The sequence below is a fragment of the Barbus barbus genome, assembly GCF_936440315.1.
Source record: "Barbus barbus genome assembly, chromosome: 1".
Classification (NCBI taxonomy): domain Eukaryota; kingdom Metazoa; phylum Chordata; class Actinopteri; order Cypriniformes; family Cyprinidae; genus Barbus; species Barbus barbus.
Window position 1 is genome coordinate 44,800,472 of NC_136729.1, and position 21,578 is coordinate 44,822,049.

Here is a 21,578-nt window from a genome sequence, read left to right on the forward strand (position 1 = left end):
TTCTTGAGCCATTCAGAGATGGACTTGCTGGTGTGTTTGGGATCAATGTCCTGCTGCATAACCCAAGTGCGCTTGAGCTTGAGGTCACAAACTGATGGCCGGAGATTCTCCTTCAGGATTTTTTGATTTTTCAATTATGGCAAGCCGTCCAGGTCCTGAAGCTGCAAAGCAGCCCCAGACCATCACACTACCACCACCATGTTTGACTGTTGGTATGATCTTTTTATGAAATGCTGTGTTAGTTTTAGGCCAGATGTAACGGGACACACACCTTCCAAAAAGCTCAACTTTTGTCTCACCCGTCCATAGAATATTTGCCCAAAAGTCTTGGGGATAATCAAGATTTTTTTGGCAAATGTGAGACAAGCCTTTGTGTTCTTTTTGGTCAGCAGTGGCTTTTGCCTTTGAACTCTCCCATGGATATTTTGCCCAGTCTCTTTCTTATTGTAGAATCATGAACACTGACCTTAACTGAAAAAAAGTTGAGCTAACTTAAAATTCTTAAGATTCTCAAGCTGGTTGCCTTAAAATTTGGCTCAACTTTTTTTTTCTTTTTTTTTTACAGTGTGGCTTTAATATTACATATTGTATGCAATCCAAAAAGTTTTTTTTTTTTTTTTTACTTCAGCTACTTTATATCTGACCAATAAATTGCTACATTTGATTTTTTTCTAAACAAAGAAACCTCTTCTGACGGTTATTAGGAGACACTTTGACTCTCGGTCCAATCTGAGTGAATTGTTTATTTTTATTACCCAATGGACAGACATATTTTCATAGTTTTTCAGTTAACAAGACTTAATATCTTAAGGTAATTTTGCACATCAATTAAATGTACTCGGATTAAACATTTGTACTGGAAAACAAGAAAAAACTACTGAGCAAGAAAATCATTTTTTGCAGTGCATAAGACAAAATATTGAAAATCAGGTTTTCTTTGACTAAATATTACATACTGTATGTAATACAGATTGTTTTATAGATTTTTGTAATCCATATGCATTGCATCTAAAAAATAAATTTAGGCATTTCCCCGTCCTATAAAAGAATAGAGTCACTTTGCTCAACATGCTCCTTCTTAATGGAGGACCCTTCAGGAATGTCTTCAAAGCAAGCTCCATTCAGTCCCACTGAGGCGTGAAAGTCTGCCTTTTCCCAGGCGCTTTGGTCAAGAGTAACTGAAACTATCTGTGCAGGATCCTCCGCCAAAACCTGGCCCTCTTCCACAGCCGGGCTTCCCTCCGTTTCCCGAGCAGAACGTGTTTTTGTGCAAACGTCTGTGTTTTTTTCCACAGGACCCTCCTTCACCTCGGCCCTGACCTGCCCATTAGTCTGCCTCCCAATGTCTGTCCTGCACAAGACGCTCTCCTCCCTGATGTCAGGGGTGACAGGTGCGTCTGCCTCCTCTCCGCCTCCATCTGGACCGGGCCACATGTCATGGCCAGCTGTGTCCTGCTCCCACGGCGACGGCCCTCCTCTTCCTGTCATGTCATCTGAGCCAATCAGGGGACAGAGAAGATGAATGGTCATTGTGTTAGTGCCATGCTAATGGCACACAGCCCTGCCTGAGCAGCTAATGTTTGATTTACCTCCGTGGTGAAGCTCAGTTAAAAATTCATACTAAGGTGAGAGTGCCGAGCCAAAGGCAGAAAACTGTGAAGATCACAGCGGTTCAATCCTGAGATTTATAACTCTTTTTAGAGGTGCCTGTTAATGCAGTAGTTCTCAACTTTTTTTCATATTCTGAGACAATATTCAAAGATATTTCTGGTACTTCTGCTGTAACGACAGCTTGTTTTCAAAGAAATTTAAATAATAATTAAATGTTGTAATTCCATAAGTTTGAAGGTACTATACGAGTTCATACTTTTCCTTATCATTTTCAACCCGATGACAAATTTCACAGCTTGTCATACTAAGAAAAATGTATGGAAACTTGTTTACACCACAGGATGAAAAAAAGAGAGAAAGAAAATTGCATTCCTTTTTTATCTTGCATTCCTGACATTTTTCTCCCAATTCTGATTATTTTTTGTAATCTTTTTTTTTTCCTTCAGAATGAACAAAACAAAACAAACAAAAATTACCAGTCAAAAGTACTACTAAAAAAGGACAAAAAATACAGCAAAAAAGTTATATTGTGAAATATTACAATTTAAATAACTATGTTCTGTTTTAATATATTTCAAAGTGTAATATATTACTGTGATCAAAGCTGAATTTTCAGAATCACTCCAGTTTTCAATGCTAAAATAAATCAATGTTTTGTTTTTTTTCAGGATTGTTTGATGACTAAAAAGTTTTGCAACACTATAAATGCATTTACTGTCCCTTTTGATCAATGTAATGCATCTTTGCTGAATTAAAGTATTAAATTCTTAAAAAAACAAAAGAGAAAAGAGTTGTTAATTTGTAATAATACTTCACAACATTACTGTTTTTACTGCATTTTTGATCAAACAAATGCAGCTTTGGTGAGCAGAAGAGACTTCTTTCAAAAACTGAACTATTCCAAACTTCTGGCTGGTACTGTAAGTGTTATGAGACTCGATGCTAATGTCCAATTCTAGTCTATAATGAATGATTAATTATACTCCTTATACATTTAAACAGAAGCCACACACAAAGCGTGTATCTGGAACATTAAGTTTCAAATATCACACATGCAAATAAAACACACACAACAAAAGGCATCCAGCTGGGAGAAGAGCATGACGGCCTGACAGTTTTTAGTTCTGCCTCCGTCTGCTTCACCGCAGCCTATTCTGCTGGATTACTGACCCATATTGGAGAGCATTCAGCTAAAAGGTTAAACCCCGCAAGTGGCTTATTTGTGGGATGACGGGAACCCCAAATACTGCTTTACGCAGCCGCATCCATATTTATGGGGCAGTGCCGACTGCAAAACACGTCCCAAAAGTTGCTGAATGTCAGCAAATGAGAATTCGCTAGCATTTGCCAAATGCCACGGCATTTGAGAGGGATTGGACGGTCAGCCGGTCTGACCAATGAGAGCAAGCGTGAAGGATCGGTGTGATAGTGAAGAGACAGGAGGGGTGGGCCGCTCAGAGAATTAGCTAATTATAGCTCTGCAGCCTTTTGGCGGGACGATTAGCAAATGGCAGATTTGGTTACACACAATTACACCGGCTCACCTGCAGCGGGTTGTGGGTTAGTGGTTTTCTGTGGACGGTCGATGGAGGACAGAGGAGCGGTGCTCAGAGCGATGGCATCTCTGCCTCCTGTTGAACATCACAGAGACCAGACTTCAACATTTACAAAAGACTTAGCAATGTATGGGGGTAGAATTGTTGCATAATTCCAAATAAATAGAATGAGATCCACAAATAAATCTTAGAGTTTCACAAACATAAAAAAAAAAGAAAAAAAAAAAAAGATAAATATAAAAACAAATATCTTTTTATGTCACACAAACAACTTTTCCAGGCATTCATTTGTGAATCGCGTCCTGTGCATTTGTAGATCGCTGCACGCATTTGTGAATCGCGTCCTGTGCATTTGTAGATTGCTGCACGCATTTGTGGATCGGTTGCTGTGCATTTGTAGATCGCTGCACGCATTTGTGAATCGCGTCCTGTGCATTTGTAGATTGCTGCACGCATTTGTGAATCGCGTCCTGTGCATTTGTAGATCGCTGCACGCATTTGTGGATCGGTTGCTGTGCATTTGTAGATCGCTGCACGCATTTGTGGATCGGTTGCTGTGCATTTGTAGATCGCTGCACGCATTTGTGGATCGGTTGCTGTGCATTTGTAGATCGCTGCACGCATTTGTGGATCGGTTGCTGTGCATTTGTAGATCGCTGCACGCATTTGTGGATCGGTTGCTGTGCATTTGTAGATCTCTGCACGCATTTGTGGATCGGTTGCTGTGCATTTGTTTATTTTTAAACATTTCTAGCATCAAAAGATGCAGACAATCCACAAAAAAAAATGCGTGGACTCCACCCACCGTCTACTCAAGCCAATCAGATAACAGCCTCACTTCGCTGACCAATCGTAGCATGTTCTCGCTCTAACCAATCACGTTTTGCTTTACAATCAGGGTGGTCTCGTCCTGAAACAACTTCATTCATCTGCATTGGCTCAAATAGGAAATATATAGGGCCATTAAAATTGGTACAGTAAAAGATGTTTAAAATTGGATTTCTTTAGATCATTCGACTGTATCAAGCCAAGCCAACAGTATTATATTTTATGTGCCTTTGATTTGAGTTCGGCGACGCTCCGTCTCGATCGGGAGCAGACAAATAATCACATTGACACCACACAATAGAGGATTTTTGGACAAAAAAATAGCTTGCGACAAGCCGCGAATCAGGCCACACCCCCCGATTGTTAAAATTAATTAAATGTAAATAATTATATATTTAAAATAATGTAATATTTTAATAAAATGTATATGTAAAATACGCAAAAATACATGGATTGTAAGCTTCAAGTTTAAATTTCATTCATCATCTTTTGTGCTCCAAAGAAAGTCATACAGCTTTTGAATGATATGAGGATGAGTGATGACAAAATGTTAATTTTTGGGTGAACTATCCCTTTAACTGTGGCTCAAGTGTCCAAACATTTTGGGGACACCATGTAAATCTATACAGAAATTCTCCTAGATTGACATGCAGCTGACAGCAGCCGTGGACTCCATACGGTCCTCTGGACTTCTTGAAGACCTCAAGAGGCTTTATTTTTAAGAGGCACTGAAATGACGATGCACACTCGACTTTCTTTGTTTGAAAAGGTCATTGGTGTGTTATGGAGAGCGGTGTCTGAGCTAATTAAAAAGTCAGGCTAATTCAGTATGCCGAACAGCATGGAGCTTCACTGCGACTGCTTCACAGACCGCTGTGCAAAGCAGGATGGATGGATGCGAGGCAAACCCCACCTGGCAGCTGCCCATCCATCCATTCATTCACTGCTTGTCCCGCCGCTCACTGGGGAGCAAAACCATCTAGTTTTATGGACCAACCGAGCTTTTGCATCATACGGCTCGGAGGCCACAGAAGTCGCCGCTAAATTCCTCTCGTGGTGACTTCTGGCAAACTTCAAACAAGAAATGATCTCTCTCACTCGTTGTTTTGTCATTGCAATGGCAGGTAAAAAGAGTTGTGAGGGGAAAACTAGTTTAAGTCAGACAGGCTGTTCTGACAGGAAACAAGGAAACAAGTACAGACTGTCACCTAAACAGACAACAAGAAAAGAAGGACGAGGACATCCAAAACGCTTCTGTTTTCTCTCTGGAAATAAAAGTGCACTCATTTTGTTCCCTTGTGAAAAATAAGAACACTTTAGCATGCTTTTAAAAGGAGTACTTAATATGGGGATAATATAGAAGAAACAATATACTGAGTTTAATGTTTTTGGACATTAATTGCAATTCAATGAAAATGTGTTATATCTTAAGTTTATAATAAATGCAATTAGCTGAACTTTAGAGTGCATTGAGACACTTAAGTAGAACTTAAGTGCATTTTTATATGTAATTTCATAATTACTTCTATTGCTTGTAAAATATCAATCATTTATGGTAAACTAAAATACATTTTAGTGCAATTTCTAATGAAACTCATGTATTTAAGTGTATTTGTTAACATTTGTTATGATGAAGTTATGTTTAAAATATATTAACTTTAAAATAACACCATACAGTTAAAAATTATAAAGTACTTTACATTTGCTTTAGTATGATATAGCCAACACTTAATAATATTTTGTTGTGTTTTATAGAAGTACTCTTATTTTTAAAACATCTTTTATACAATTTTAATTAGATATAAAAAAGGGCACTTTTTAAAAGTGTACTTAAGTGTGTTAAGAAACATACCCCCGGTTTCACAGACAAGGCTTAAACCTAATCCCAGACTAAAAAGTCTGAGCTGTTTCAACTGAAAGAATCTTGCTCTGACTGATCTTAAAATATACCAGTGCCTTTTTCTTTTCTTTTTTTTTTTTTGTCTCAAGATTAACACCAGTATTGTTTTTTTTTTCCTAAGGCGTGTTTATAAAAAAAAATACTTAAATCTCCTAATTGAACTATGGTCTAATCCTGGTTTAGACTAATCCCTGTCTGTGAAACCAGGCCATAGTCACGAAAGTCACTTATAGCCTTTTATTTCATTAATATTGCGTTATCTGCAAGTACAGTTTTTAAAGAATTGAAGTACAGTATAAGTGCACATTCAATACAATTAAGCACATTTTTTGTCATATATGCCGATATGACACCTACTGCATGGAGGAAGCTTCACACAAAATCATTAATTATTGATGCACTACTAAACAATGATTTATTTCTTTTGTGACCAGATGTCCAAGTGGATATCAACATAAGGCAAGTATAATTCGGGTGGTCATGTGATCTCACTCCAGTGAGGCCACTCATTCCATGTAAAATAAATATATATATATATATATATATATATATATATATATATATATATATATATATATATATATATATATATATATATATATTCATCTCATACGAGTGCACATTACTTTAAACCTATTTACCCAAATTACTGTTTATTCAAACTTTCAAACTTCAAACTTTTTAATGAGGAAAAATTAGCGAGTGCACCTTTAACTGATTTCTCCTGTTGATTTCTGCGAGGCCACTGACTCGTTGCCATTCGATCACGTTCATACACTGAGCTGTGATACTCTCTCTCATCCACAATGTTCCCTAATAATACCACATTCCCCAAATGTGTTTGTAATGTGGGCAATCAGTTTCAGTAATGGATGCTTGTCAGTTTTATGGTGGCAGAACGACAGTCTTGTGACATGTGAGCATCTGTGCTTCAGTCGAAGTGCTTTACTACCCTCGTGTGGAAGGAGACTGTAAGCACTTCTCTTGAAGCTGGAACTTTTTTAGAAAAGTAGGCATTTGTGGGTTCTTGTTAAATGGCCCATATTAGCAATTAAGTACAGACTTTGAAACTAAACTAAAATCTGTACATTAGTGGTGCTTTGTCGAGTCAAGTGCTACATTTCTCCAAATCTGCTCTGATGAAGAAACTAACTCACCTACATCTTGGATGACCTGAGGGTGAGTAAATATTCAGCACATTTCCATTTTTGGGTGAACTATTCCTTTATTAATTTACCCATCAACACAATGGGTTTAAATACAATAACAGGAGTCGGTGACAGTTCTCAGCGTGGTTCAGAAAGCTATCACTGTCACATGATTGAGTGATTCTGGCTGCTTCTTGACTCTGAGGAATAGCTGACGAGCGATTTCACAAATCGCTGTCAGTCGTCCCATATATTTTTGGAAGGAAGCTGGCGTTTACCACAGACATTGACAAATGCAGCATGAATGCATTTATTCTTAATACATTAACGTCCCATCTGAATACCTGCTAATGGATAAAAAGCAGCGTGAGCACTGTTTGGGAGTACCGCTACGAGTACTGCTTGTTAATAATAAAATATCTGAACATTCTGTGCCGATTCTTAATGAGTGCTTCACATAAGATACCTAGCTGCCTTCAGACTCTTCTGAACGTTCATAATCAGTTCATATGGGAGTCGTCAAAAGTGCTGATGTTTGTAAACCGTGTACAATGACAAATTTATTCAATAAAATGCTACAGCTAATGGCCATCCCTTGTGAAACAATAAGTACTTTTTACTTTTAAAAAGAGTACTTGTTATGAAAAATATATATACTTAAGTGTTGCATGTTAATAAAGTGATTTTTTGATAACTTACATCTTTATATGTAATTTCATAATGACTTCTATTGTCTTTGAAATATGGTTTAAGTACTGCAGAATGTCCTGATAAGCATTTATGATTATTACAATATATTTTAATGTAATTTCTATTTCATCTTGTATCTCAGATATTTACATATTTGTGACCCTGGACCACAAAACCAGTCATATTTATCATCTAAAAGCTGAATAAATAAGCTTTCCATTGATGTATGGTTTGTTAGGATCGGACAATATTTGGCCGAGATACAACTACTTGAAAATCTGGAATCTGAGGGTGCAAAAAAAAAATCAAAATTATGAGAAAATCGCCTTTAAAGTTGTTCAAATTAAGTTCTTAGCAATGCATATTACTAATACAAAAATTATGTTTTATTATATTTACGGTAAGAAATTTACAAAATATCTTCATGGAACATGATCTTAATATCCTAATGATTTTTGGCATAAAAGAGAAATTGATCATTTTGACTCTTACAGTGTATTTTTGCCTATTTCTACAAATATACCTGTGCTGCTTAAGACTGCTTTTGTGATCCAGGGTCACATATTTGAAATTGCACATCTGTAATCATGACATTACAATTGAATACTTTTAAAATATATTAACTTTACCCTCCGGTTTCATAGACAACGCTTAAGCTAGGCACTGAGTGATCTTAAAATATGTTAGATTCATTGTTTTGCCTCAAGATGCACACCAGTAATGTTTTTATCTAAGGCATATTTATAAAAGCTACTTAAATGTCTATGGCCAAATTCTGGCTTAACCTAAGCCCTGTCTGTGAAACCGTGTCATGCTGAATAAAACCTCTGAGCTACAGTCAAGAATGACATCTCAAACCAAACGGTTTATTTACTAGGTACTAGAATATAAATACTTCGATTCAATGCTACAATATTATCCAACAAACAAAAACACTGATAGATATATGGGTAAAAATGATAACTAACACTAGGCAAAAAGAACAATATCAACAAATGGAAAATGCAAAGCACAAAACAATGTGAACAACACTCACCTGGGAGACTCCAAAATCCAGAAATTTCCAGAGTCTTTAACTTTCTCTCCAAATCAGCAACTCTGTTTCCCAGAATTCTTTAAAGGCACAATACATTCACTCAATACAGATTTGACATTTTTCTCTATGTGCAATGTGCAAAAACAGTTGCACACAAACCTGTTGGTCTGTCTTTGGTGTTGAATGATTATGTTCTTCTCATGAATGGTCTCCAGTAAGGCTGTCGCTAGAGACTTCAGGTCTGCGATAGACTGAGGTGTGGCTGGTAAACTGCACCTATTGTCCTCTGACAAAAAACCCTGCACTGCAAACAGCAGGAATAAAGCTGTGAATAAATCTACACGAGTGAATGCACTCATAAAACATGCTGAACAGTTAGTTGTTAGTTCAGTTCTTTAAGCTTCCAAAGAAAAAAGCAATCACATGACCTGAGCACCTTGTTTAGGAGACAGGACTCCAGAAAGAGCGCTGCTTTTAGACTTGCCACCGATCTCAGGGTTTCTTCTGCGATCCAGAGCGGTCTATAAGAAATCCAGGAAGACAGCGATAATGCAAATATGGTGAAATATACCAATACAATATTAAAACTGTGTAACAGACTTAATCCTGATTAAAAAATAAATAAATCAGACTTCTCAGCCTTACCTTATATTTTTGTATGTTACTCTTCAACAGACCGACCTCCTCTTGAACTTGTTTGAACCTCTCTTGCAAGTACCTGCAATACAACAAAACCTTCTGTTGCATGAAAAACTCAAAATTGTGTATGATCAGCAAATCAAAAGTGTGTGTGATTAAATAACCAATCAAATTAAAACTCTGGAATAAGGGATTTTTCTCCCTAAAGCCTAATGAAATATCTAAATAAAACCAGCTTCCAATGTTTTATATGGTTTTTGTCAGGTGCTTTCTGGTTACTAGCTAGTCATGGCTGTTCAAAATGACCAATCAGCGGCTAGAAGGGTAGTTAGACCTGGTAGTCCTCCATGAACCAGCAATAAACCAGCTACCATGGTTCAAACACCTGTATTAGCTCTTTAATGTGGCCATTTCGCCCGTGGTTCTTCACTAGGGGTCCGGGTCCCCTAGCGGGCCTCAGCAAACATTAAAGGGGGCCTAAATATGACACATAATTAATCAAAATGAGACAAAAATAAGCTAAAAAAAACAATCAAGATATTTTTAAGTAGATATATTTAAATTCATCCCAATTCATGATTTCTAGATATATTTTTTTTCATAGATATCATCCTTTTTTATATATATATATATATATACACATACATACAGTGCACTAAAAGATGAATATGAGACAAAACTACAGAATGTCACATTTTATTATTGGGTGATTCAACACATATGTTTTACCAGCTAAGAAGTTCAGCACTTTTAGAGTTTCATCCCTCTATCTGATGTGAGCATAAGTATTGGAGCAGTTGCCTCACAGGTCTTTCTAAGTGATCAGCTGTGTCCTGTTGCATTAATTCTTCAGATATTAAACGCAGGGAATGTGTCGTATCAGTTATATCCATTACTTCTGTATTCTGAATCTTGCATTCGATGATGACACACAAACCAGGATGAAGATGAGGGAGCTGACTTTGAGAGAAAAGCAAGCAATTTGGATGCTAAAAGAAAAGAGGAAGTCAATTAGAGCTCTAGCAAAAACAAAGGGCATGGAGAAATCAAGAGTTTGGAAACCACCAGCAACCAACAACGACCTGATCAGCTGAGAAAACAACAGTAGTTGATGACAGACAAATCATAAAAGCTGTGAAAATAAACCCTAAAAGACTTGTCTGTAAAATCAGCAACAACTTCCAGAAAGCTGGGGTGATGCTCTGACAATCTACTGTCCTCAGGAGACTTTGACACAGAATTACAGATGCTACACAGCAAGATGCAAACCTCTGACCAGCACCAAACATAGAAAGGCAAGATTAGAGTTTGCAAAAAAGCACAAAGAGTTTTGGAACTGTGTTTATGGACCGATGAGACAAAGATGAACCTTTATCTAAGTGATGGGAAAGCAAAAATGTGGAGAAAAAAAGGGAACTGCAATGATCCCAAGCATACAGCCTCATCTGTAAAGCATGGTGGAGGTGGTGTCATGGCATGGGGATGCATGGCTGCCTCTGGAACAGGCCCTCTCAACTTTACTAAAGGTACAAGTCCATCTTGCCTACCAATATTCAAGAAAATGCCACCAGATTAATTGGGAAGTGCTTCATATAGCATCAGGACAATGACCCAAAACACCCTGCCAGTTCAGTCAAGGAATTTATAAGAGCAAAGAAATGGAAAGTCTTAGATTGCCCAAGTCAATCTCCAGATTTAAATCTGATTGAACATGAATTTCACCAGCTGAAGAGGAGAGTAAAGGCAGAAACTCCACAAAACAAGCAACAATTGGAATTGGCTGCATTAAAGGCTGGGAGAAGTATTTCAAAGGATGAGAGCAAGAGTCTGGTGATGTCTATGGGTCACAGACTCACTGCTGGGATTGTGTGCAAGGGATCTGCAACTAAATAATAGCTTTTAATCTTTTATATCTGCCTTATGTTCAACTGTCCCAATACTTATGCTCACATCAATGAGTGGGATGAACTCTAAAAGTGCTGTTCTTTTTATTTGGTAAAACATGTATGTGTTGAAACGGCTAATAATAAAATGTGACATTCTGTAGTTTTGTCTCATATTCATCTTTTAATCATATTTGTAAATGTCTTGACTCCACAGCCAACAGAGCAATTTTGTCTTTACTGCTCCAATACTTATGGAGGGCATTGTATAAAAAAGTTTAAATAAGTTTATAAACTCATACAGTAAATTATAAACATCTGGAAAAGTCAAATTCATAGCTTAAAAAAAAATCAAAAAAAAAAAAAAAAAAGTTAACATAGAAAAGTCAACATTGTGGTTTAAAAAGTGGGATCCCTGAAGAACATGCAGCTCTTAAAGCCTCTGGAAATCTGAAACTTATTTGAATTGTTTTTTGTTCTAATTATTAGATACTTATTTCTTATTTTACCTAATTTCTGTAAATTAAGAAACATTTTCAGAAAATAAAATTTAGGAAACCTAGCCTACATGTGGAAGCCTTCACATATTGTTGTGGACAATGAGGAGGCCTCAAAATGATTGGGAACCAGTGCATTAAACACAATGAAGATCAGACGAGCTACAGTAACACTCCCTGACTTGTTCTCCATGCAGAGCGCATCCACGTCGATAATGCGTTTCTCCTGGCCGCCCAAGATGTGGTTCAGCTCGAGGTTGAGACGCTCGGCCTTCTCCTTAAACACGGTCCTCTCTGCCTTTATATCCTGCAGTTCATCACTCAGCGTCTTCAGACTGTGTTCAAGTTCATCTCTCTTAAAAAAAAAAGAAATGGTACCAGTAGATATTCTTACAAACAGCTGTATTTGAATTTCTATCATTATATTGAAAATATCATTAGGACACAAGAAAGATTCACCAAACCTGGAGAAGTGCAATAAAGTATCATAAAAAACCTAAAGATATAAAAACGCACATGCAGTGCTGCTTTCTCCAGCTGCCTGACCAGATCCTCGCGCTCATGAGCAGGGAAATGTCTGACCCCGACTTCATCGTCCCCAAGCCTCTGTTTGGTGATGGTCATTCTTAACAGCTATGAAGGGAAGAAGACAACAGGGATGTGAAACGCTTATTATATGTTTGTATATCATTAGCTATGTTTACATATTTCCATCCACGTATTTTTATGCAAAGTTTGGGGAAAAACACAAAAACAAAACTGGATGGAAATTTCAAGATGTGCATAAATTTGTAAAATGCGCCTAAAATGTACCTGAGATGGATCATTTTTTAATTTTGTAAAAAAAAAAAAACTGCATAAACTACAACGAAAACACATTTATCACATAAATATTTAGATGCACAAAAAAAACTTGTGACTTTGCTTCAACAGATCATATGATTGCACAACTGGACAGCATCTCAAATATTGTTTTAGTTGTTTTGAAATGCATTCCATTATCATAACATTTTGGTATAATTATCTATCAGAACTCTCACACAATTGCTTACCTAAACATCAGCCAACCGAATGCAAAAATAACATAAGTGTTAGTTATTGCGCAAATCATTGATCATGTGGAAAAAAAGTCACAGGCTTTCCTCTCTTGCTGCAACTTTTCATTATTTTATACCATTTTCACAGGAAGTGACAATTCTGTGCTAATTAACACATGGGAGTTAATTAATTTGCAGCTTTGGTTGGAAACATAGCTATTTTTGAACGGTTTTATCATTTCTTTACCTTATTGTCTCCCTGTGTCTCAGTGAGTCTCTGAGTCAGTTCCTTTATCTCTTCAGCAAGCTGCTTATTTTTCTCCCTTGAATTCATCAACAACTGAGCCAGACTGACCTGAGAGAGAGAGAGAGAGAGAGAGTGAAAGACTTAAAAACAGAGAGAAGGAGACAGCGATGACCTGCGAGAACTGGTGAAATATCACAATCATCAACTGACCCGATTACGTTTTTCTGGGGGAAGTGAAGAGTCACCATCCTGAAATTCATTATAAAACATATCGATGAACTATGAAGCCAAGAAACTTTTAAATATCAATAATAATGCATAGTAAGGATGCAAAGACACACAATCAGTTCCCTGTATCTCTTCTTCAAGCTCTGGTGTGTCTCTCGCAGCTGGTTGGCCATCAGCTTGTACTGGTCTCTCTCCTGCTGACAGCTGTCCAGCTCTTTGGACAGAATGAGGAGGGCATCCTTCTTGCTCTCCAGCTTACGTTTGCATATCAAGAACTAAAGAAATGAGTCACAAAAGTATCAAAAATGTAAAAGCATTATAATTAAGCTATATTTATATTGGCTATATTCACTTTTTTCAGAGTACTACAGCACTTTTTAGTATATGACAAAACGTTTTGTTGCCCACACAGTAAAAAAAAAAAAAAAAAAAAAAAAATATATATATATATATATATATATATATAAAAAATGGACAAAATATATTTTAAATATGCTATAACTGTCAATAAAATATTTTTGAAATCGTAAATGTTTAATTTCAACCTTCATATTCCAAAATATATTTTTAAAATGTATTTCAGAGTGAAGAAAATACATTTCTAAACTTAAAGTAGAATGTGGATAGAGACCAAAAGCATCCATTATAATAATTTTGGTGTTAGAATAACCTTCTAAAATTACAGGAGTATAACTATATAAATACTTGTTATTAATATATAAATATAAGGAAAATAACAGGTCAGGTTTATTTATTTGCTTACGCACATTACAGAGTACTTCACTACTAATAGTGTACAGTTGACTCTCCGTAGGACATTTAATTATAACAAGGTAGTAAGTGTACTGTACGATAGATAAGATATTTTGAAAAGGAACCAGAACAACCAAGATGCACAAGATACAAAACTGCTTTAAACACTTTTTGACAATTCATTATAAGGGATACAATATCACGCTTTGATGATAACACACAGTTTTATAATCAACAGCATAATTTCTGGTTTACAATAAGAGCAAAAACAATAAGTTTATTTAATGCTTTTAAAATATATTTTCAAAAATATACAAAAAAAAAAGCCAAAAAATTTATTTGTAAAAAAATAGCCTATATTTATGTAAATATGCTTTGAAATATATTTTAGCAAATTTAGCCATGTTTGTGTATTTTCAAATATATTTAAAAATATTCTTTTTTTCCCATCGCATTCAAACTGAAAATTAAGCAAACCGATATTAATTCATGACGTTTAATATTTTGACTGTGATCACTATTTATATTTGCATTTATTCAGAAATATGAACAAAATCCAAAATGTTCACCAGTGGTTCTGGGCCTCAGCCAACTTACAATATGAAGCAAAACAAGCATTAAAATAAGCTAAAACAACTAAAAATCAATATATTTCTCATTTTAATTCACCCTCTCAACTGTTTCTTTCTCTAATAAGAACTATAAGGATCCCCATGGTCTTTGAAAACCTTTAGTCTATAAATATAAGGTAATTTTTTTAAACGCAAAATGTAGTTTTGATTCTACAGCAACAACAGCGCTCAACCAAAGCACATGTGATTGTATTTAATGCATCAAACACTAGTGTATTATGTGTCTTTGTTGAGTTGGCAGGTGCCATATGGAAACAGCCATCATCTTCATCATCTGTCGTGTTTTAATAAAGCAGATCTCACCTCGTTCACTAATCCTCGCCAGTCGCTTTCACTTCGTTTGGACGAGGTCATCTCTTCCGATGATATAATGTTTGTAAATGCAAAGCTTTCGCTTGCTTTCTGAAGACTGAGAGCAGAAGTTCAGCTTCCTCTCAGCACTGTTTACTCTGGGTCAGCTGCTGCACAAGATCCGGGTTTATCAAACTCAACCAGCAGAGATATTCACAATATTAGTGCGGGCGGCGACGACAAACTGTCCATGTTCAGCAGCGAATTGATCAGGCGATGTGCATTTAAAAGAGTATAGTTTCTTTTTGTGTACTCTAGAGGCATTGAACATATCCAACCAGCAGATGGCGAACACAAGGCTCTCATCCAGTTCTCACGCTGAGAGGGGATAACTTGTCCCGCTATATATACAATTAATAGATGAGGGAAGTTCTCTGCCGAGTTCATGGCTGTCTCGAGTTACCTGGCTACCAGCCAATCAGAAATTAGGATGTTGCTGTTTCAGTTTAAATTACGCGATTCTGCCGCAAGCGTGTTCGTTACTAAGCGACATTGTGGCTGCGTCCGAAACCACCTACTCAACGAGTAACTTAGTTACTTATTTTCAAGAAGTACTTACTCAACGAGCGTACTCTACAGCCAAATCTCGTTGAGTATGAATGAGATCCGCCATGTTTACGTTATCATGTGATCTATGACGTCATAACAAGGGCAAAAACAAAAGATATGAGCGACAGGTTTCATTAATCTCGGTAAATATTTTGATGCTGATTAAATTTGCTCATTGTTGCTCTTGTTGAAGAAACAGCTGCCCTTGTGATTGTAGTATAACCAACAAATTTAGGGTTGATTTAAATTTTTATATTTTTAACTCAACTAATATAACCTACAGTTTCATCTTTAAAGAAATAATTTTCTATTACGAAAAACCAAAATCGTTCATCCACATGCAAAACTGGCTTAAATCTCCTTTGTTTTCCTCTTTTTCTTGTTGAATGTCCCTCTGGTTTCATCCCTGAGGCTTATAAATAACAAAAACAAATGCAATTTTAATGCATTATGATTATATTCATTTTATGATTATTCAAAGATATTTAATCTTTTTGTTCCTGTGTATATAATCTCATACTATAATGTACGCAAACCAATTAGTTGTTTTCCTTTTTTATGTCATTATGATTGTTCATTGTTAAAGCTCCTACCATCTTTCCCTGAGCTTGTATATTCTGCAGTAATAATAAATAATAATAATAATAAAATGAGAGCGACAGGCGCACAAACATCTCAAAGCATCAATAAATGCACAACCCTACCTAGTATGTTTTCCTCCATGTTTGTAATTTCTGTGTCAATCAGCCGCTCAAAGATCTTACCTTTGGAGAGGATTGTTGATTTTACTCCAAAAATGTAAGTATTACTACTTAGAAATTAAGATTCCTTCAGAATGCATTGGTTGCCCAACACTTATGAACAATAATAATGATAAATGCTGACCAATAATTAATTATATTTTTTAGTGAAACAAGCAAAATGTAATTTTCTTTTTCATATGCCATAGCTATGCATGACTGTACACTAGACAAATGAAGCCAAGGTGAATACATCTCAAGTAATGAATTAATGCATATGTTAATGAAACAATTATATTTTATTTACTGACAACAGGAAACATGAACAAATGAGTAAAATGCACAGAAATCAAGAATCAGAAAAGCTCTGTAACAGCTTCATTTGAAATTACAATCATTAAAATAAACGAAACCTTAAGATTTAAAATTACTATACAGATATACTGTAACGTTACTGTCTAGCATCTACACCTTCAGCAAATCAACAGTTTACTATACAGTAGCTCAAGAAATGCGATTTTAACACATGTAACCGTGTTTTTGATGATAATACTCACATTTGTAAACACCTGCATCGCTGATCTCCGCCACGTGATGATGACTTATCCTCTCGCGCAGGGCTTCTGGGATAGAAAAGTGTGCATCGGATGAACACTCAAGAATCTGGGCAGAAGCAGTAGGACATCCGGGAACTTCTCGACTACTCTTCTATGAATACTGAGGTTTCGGACACTTATTCGTTCACCTACTGCTTTTCCCCTACTATATAGTAGAGAAGTAGGCGGTTTCGGATGCAGACTGGAATTTTAAGATTGCTGGACGAAATCTCTTGCCTGTGAAAAGATACTGAGAGCTGATGTTGGGGAATATAGCCAAATTCGTGCTAAAGTATTATTGATGCAGTCAAAAAAAAATAAAAAAAATAACTCCAACTGCTTTGCAACCAGAAGCTTTAATTTAGATTTGGCTTCCTGAAAAGAAAGTACTAGAGATATTTAACAGTTGGTAAATCTGATAAAAGACGGACAAATTCATCCAAATAAAATAAGTTGTTTTATATATTTAAAAGAAGTATCAAAAATACAAAGAAATCTGGGCCCAAACATGCCAACTGAACAGTAGTGTTCAATGTGCATACGGTACACACACAGACTACAGAACTTGTCCTGAGCATGTGTGTCAAGCTGTGTGTGTGTGTGTGTGTGTGTGTGTGTGTGTGTGAGAGAGAGAGAAACTGTTGACTTTTAAACCCTCTTTTATTTACAACATTTCTCAACACATTACAGAGCTAATGCACAAAATAAAACGAACAAAACATAAGCAGTAATTTTACCAATTAAAAACATGTTTCCAAACTCACTCAGTGTCACTAAAGCATCGCTCACACCCCACCTCATATTGAAAAAAATTCTCAATTTCTTCAATATGGCGGAAGATGTAACTCGGGGGAGAAGAAATGTAAAAAAAAAAATGTTTTCTTCGCACACAAAATGTGATTTTACTGATTTCCTTACTATGTTTCTGGACCTGGGAACATTACAGTGCATTGTTGTCTATGGAGGGTCAGAGAGCTCTCCTAATCAAAAATATCTTAATTTGTGTTCCGAAGATGAACGTAGGTCTTAAGGGTTTGGAACGACACGAGGGTTAATAATTAATAACAGAATTTTAATTTTTGGGGTGAACTATCCCTTTAAATGTCCTAATTGAGCTAAGCCCTGTCTGTTAAACCAGGCTTAAGTAGTTCATTATACTTTGTAATGGAACATTTTACTGTAAAATTATACACACCTATCCAAGCTGACCCAAAACCCATTTATTGCCTGTTAAATCTACCCAAAGGGTTATCAAAAGGTATGATGATTAATTTTATATCGACACCATCATGAGTTTTTCTGCCAATCACCAGGTTATAAAGCATTTTTTATTTATTTTTGTCACCACCACAGCAGGTTTCACATTGCACTGACAATTTTCATGATCCATGAAGAAGATTGCATGGGAGTACGCATTCAAAAAAAAATTATTATATATATTTTTATATCTTTCATTTATAGAGATTTATGTAATAAAAGACTTAAGATTTTCTGTTTTGTTGAAAGATTAAATCATAAGTACTTTAATAACTGAGGGGGGAAAAAAACTGTTTAAAAGCTTTACAGTGTAAGCATTCCATTTTTATGCTCTGTGTTGGAATGACTGCAGGATTTTATGACAGATTTTTTGTGCTCATGATGCCGAGTTGATGTCTATAATGACACTTTCTCTGGAGTTCCATCCTCTCTCTTTGGCAAACATGTATACACTCGCAAAAAGATCAGGAAATAAACCCATCAGGTTGATTTTCACAGCATCAGCTTTACTGTGGAGAGAATGACACACACACACACACACAAAATAAAATTATTGTGCAAGAAAGTCTTAAAACTGAATGAGTTTGAAACTCATTTTTCTTACAATTCTGCAAAACTTCTCTCCTTCTGCCTATTGATCGTACTGGATCAGTTGATAGTTTATTTATACTCCGACTTGCATTGTCAACACATTACCATCTCAAGATGTGCTATGCAATATTTTTCCATAATTCAATAATCCATTGTCAGTTATTCCTGTCACTCACTAATGCTCATGTAGGTTGCGTATAAATCGCAGCAGGCCCAGTGTGTTCTCAGGATAGCCTTTCTTCTTACCGTCCATTTTCTGGACAAGCTCAGACGGCAACTGTGAAAACAATATTTTGACACTGACCGATGAATATTCCACATTACTAATTAAAGATCTAGGCAATAATGGCTGGTTTTTAAAATGACTGACTTACTTTAGTTTTCCATTCAGAAAAGCTTTTTCCCTCTGTGTATTTAGCAATGGCATTAAGGAGCTCTTCATCTGCATTACGACAGTTTTCAGCTTCTTTCTCATTTCCCAATATTTTCAGATACCGCAGTTTGCTGAGACAATTTCAGAAACATTATACAATCATCTATTCTATACAGGTACATCTCCAAAAATTAGAATATCGTGAAAAAGGTCAATATTTTGTGTCATTCATTTCAGAAAGTGAAACCCATATATTATATAGATTTATTACACATAGAGTGAAATATTTCAAGCCTTTATTTCTTGAAATTTTGATGATTATGGCTTACAGATAATGAACCCAAATGAAAATGAAAACCCAAAATTCAGTGTCTCAGAAAATTAGAATATTACATAATATTAATAAAAAGGTATATCTTAAACAGAAATGTCAGGTTTCTGAAAAGTATGTTCATTTCTATGCACTCAATACTTGGTTGGGGCTCCTTTTGCATGAATTACTGCATCAATGCGGCGTGGCATGGAGGCAATCAGCCTGTGGCACTGCTCAGGTGTAATGGAAGCCCAGGTTGCTTGATAGCGGCCTTCAGGTCATCTGCATTGTTGGGTCTGGTGTCTCTCATCTTCCTTCCTCATCATAGATTCTCAATGGGGTTCAGGTCAGACGAGTTTGCTGGCCAATCAAGCACAGTAACACCATGGTCATTGAACCCGCTTTTGGTACCTTTGGCAGTGTGGGCAGGTGCCAAGTCCTGCTGGAAAATGAAATCAGCATCTCCATAAAGCTTGTCAGCAGAAGGAAGCATGAAGTGCTCTAAAATGTCCTGGTAGATGGCTGCGTTGACCGTGGACTTCAGAAAACACAGTGGACCAACACCAGCAGATGACATGGCAGCTCAAATCATCACTGACTGTGGAAACTTCACACTGGACTTCAAGCAGCTTGGATTCTGTGCTTCTCCATTCTTCCTCCAGACTCTGGGACCTTGATTTCCAAATGAAATGCAAAATTTACTTTCATCTGAAAAGAGGACTTTGGACCGCTGAGCAACAGTCCAGTTCTTTTTCTCCACAGCCCAGGTAAGACGCTTCTGACGTTGTCTCTGGTTCAGAAGTGGCTTGGTAGCCCTTTTCCTGAAGACATCTGAGCGTGGTGACTCTTGATGCACTGACTCCAGCTTCAGTCCACTCCTTGTGAAGCTCTCACAAGTGTTTGAATCAGCTTTGCTTGACAGCATTCTCAAGCTTGCGGTCATCCCTGTTGCTTGTGCACCTTTTCCTACCCAAATTCTTCCTTCCAGTCAACTTTGCATTTAATATGCTTTGATAGAGCACTCTGTGAACAGCCACACCTTTCAGTAATGACCCTCTGTGACTTACCTTCTTTGTGGAGGGCGTCAATGTTCGTCTTCTGGATCATTGCCAAGTCATCAGTCTTTTCCATTATTGTGATTTCAAAGAACAAGAGATACCCAGAATTTATACTGTAGAGATGGTCATTAATTGAAACTCAAATGTAAATATTCTAATATTTTGAGATACTGATTTTTGACTTTCATGAGCTGCAAGCTCTAATCATCAAAATTAAAACATAAAAATTTTACTTTACATGTAATGAATCTAAAATATATGAAAGTTTCACTTTTTGAACTTTTTCATGATATTCAATTTTTTTTAGATGTACCTGTAGTGTCTAAAAACGATATACAAATAAATTTTGAATGAAAACAGAGATTGTTTTAGGCTTAAAAGGAACATACTGGGAGTAATGAATCATGGCACCTCGGACATATTCATTCAAGTTTTGTACTGTATTTCACCTGTCAACTGTCATCAAGATCATATTTTACCGTTCATCAGTCCAGAAGAGGGGGTGTTCGAGGGTTTGCTCCACAGTCGGTCTCTCGTTTGGATTTTCATTAATCATCCACTCGACAAGATCCTTCGCTACATCATCATCCAGATGCTCCAGTGAGTATCGTCCTCGTGAAATGTTGTACTCACAATCCACATCTTCACCAAATGGATGGTGTCCTCCAGAGAGAATGTAGTAGACTAACATCCCAGCAACCTTCGAACAAGTTATAATGTACAACTAATTCAGAATTAGTAAAATTTTAGCAAACTTTGAGTAAATTGATAAATATTGAAAACACACCTGAATGTCGGAGCTCCTCTTGTATCCAGTGTTGATCTTCTTATTTATGGTCTCTTTTGCCTTCCAGCATCTAGTTCCAGCAATGCTTGTTCGTAAAGTGGTTTCGCCCTGTTTCAGTCGGCGACTTATGCCAAAATCAGCCAATCTAGCTTTTCCTTTTATGTCTATAACAAACAGAAAGTTCAAATTATTTCTAGAAAAAAATGAATTCTAATTAATTTAATCTCATATGTTTAGCTCCTACCAATCAGGACATTCTGGGGTTTGATGTCTCGATG

At 36.4% G+C, this 21,578-nt stretch overlaps 1 protein-coding gene across 2 annotated transcripts; it reads right to left on the minus strand.

Annotated features, from left to right (window-relative positions):
* Positions 1 to 714: 714 nt before the first annotated feature.
* LOC306864612 (coiled-coil domain-containing protein 149-A-like) lies at positions 715 to 15,232 on the minus strand. Of its 2 annotated transcripts, XM_079408728.1 has the most exons (12): positions 14,989 to 15,232; positions 13,414 to 13,575; positions 13,283 to 13,321; positions 13,073 to 13,180; positions 12,305 to 12,421; positions 11,971 to 12,143; positions 9,415 to 9,487; positions 9,206 to 9,290; positions 8,929 to 9,073; positions 8,770 to 8,846; positions 3,156 to 3,242; positions 715 to 1,493 (listed from the first exon to the last, which is right to left on the minus strand). In XM_079408728.1, exons 1-12 carry the CDS (start codon positions 15,037 to 15,039, stop codon positions 1,039 to 1,041), a joined length of 1,572 nt encoding a protein of 523 aa, XP_079264854.1. In that variant the 5' UTR covers positions 15,040 to 15,232; the 3' UTR covers positions 715 to 1,038. The 2 variants fall into 2 exon arrangements, with proteins under 2 accessions (XP_079264854.1, XP_079264855.1); XM_079408729.1 differs by lacking the exon at positions 3,156 to 3,242 and having other exon boundaries at positions 725 to 1,493.
* Between the last annotated feature and the right edge of the window lie 6,346 nt (positions 15,233 to 21,578).

Excerpts from the sequence above, each read along its gene's own strand:
- LOC306864612 (XM_079408728.1), bottom strand. The coding sequence starts at position 15,039 with ATGACCTCGTCCAAACGAAGTGAAAGCGACTGGCGAGGATTAGTGAAC. Across the intron at positions 13,576-14,988 it reads GGCGAGGATTAGTGAACGAG|TTCTTGATATGCAAACGTAA; the intron begins GTGAGATCTGCT and ends TCATTTCTTTAG. Across the intron at positions 9,488-11,970 it reads GCGCTCTGCATGGAGAACAA|GTACTTGCAAGAGAGGTTCA; the intron begins GTCAGGGAGTGT and ends GTTGTATTGCAG.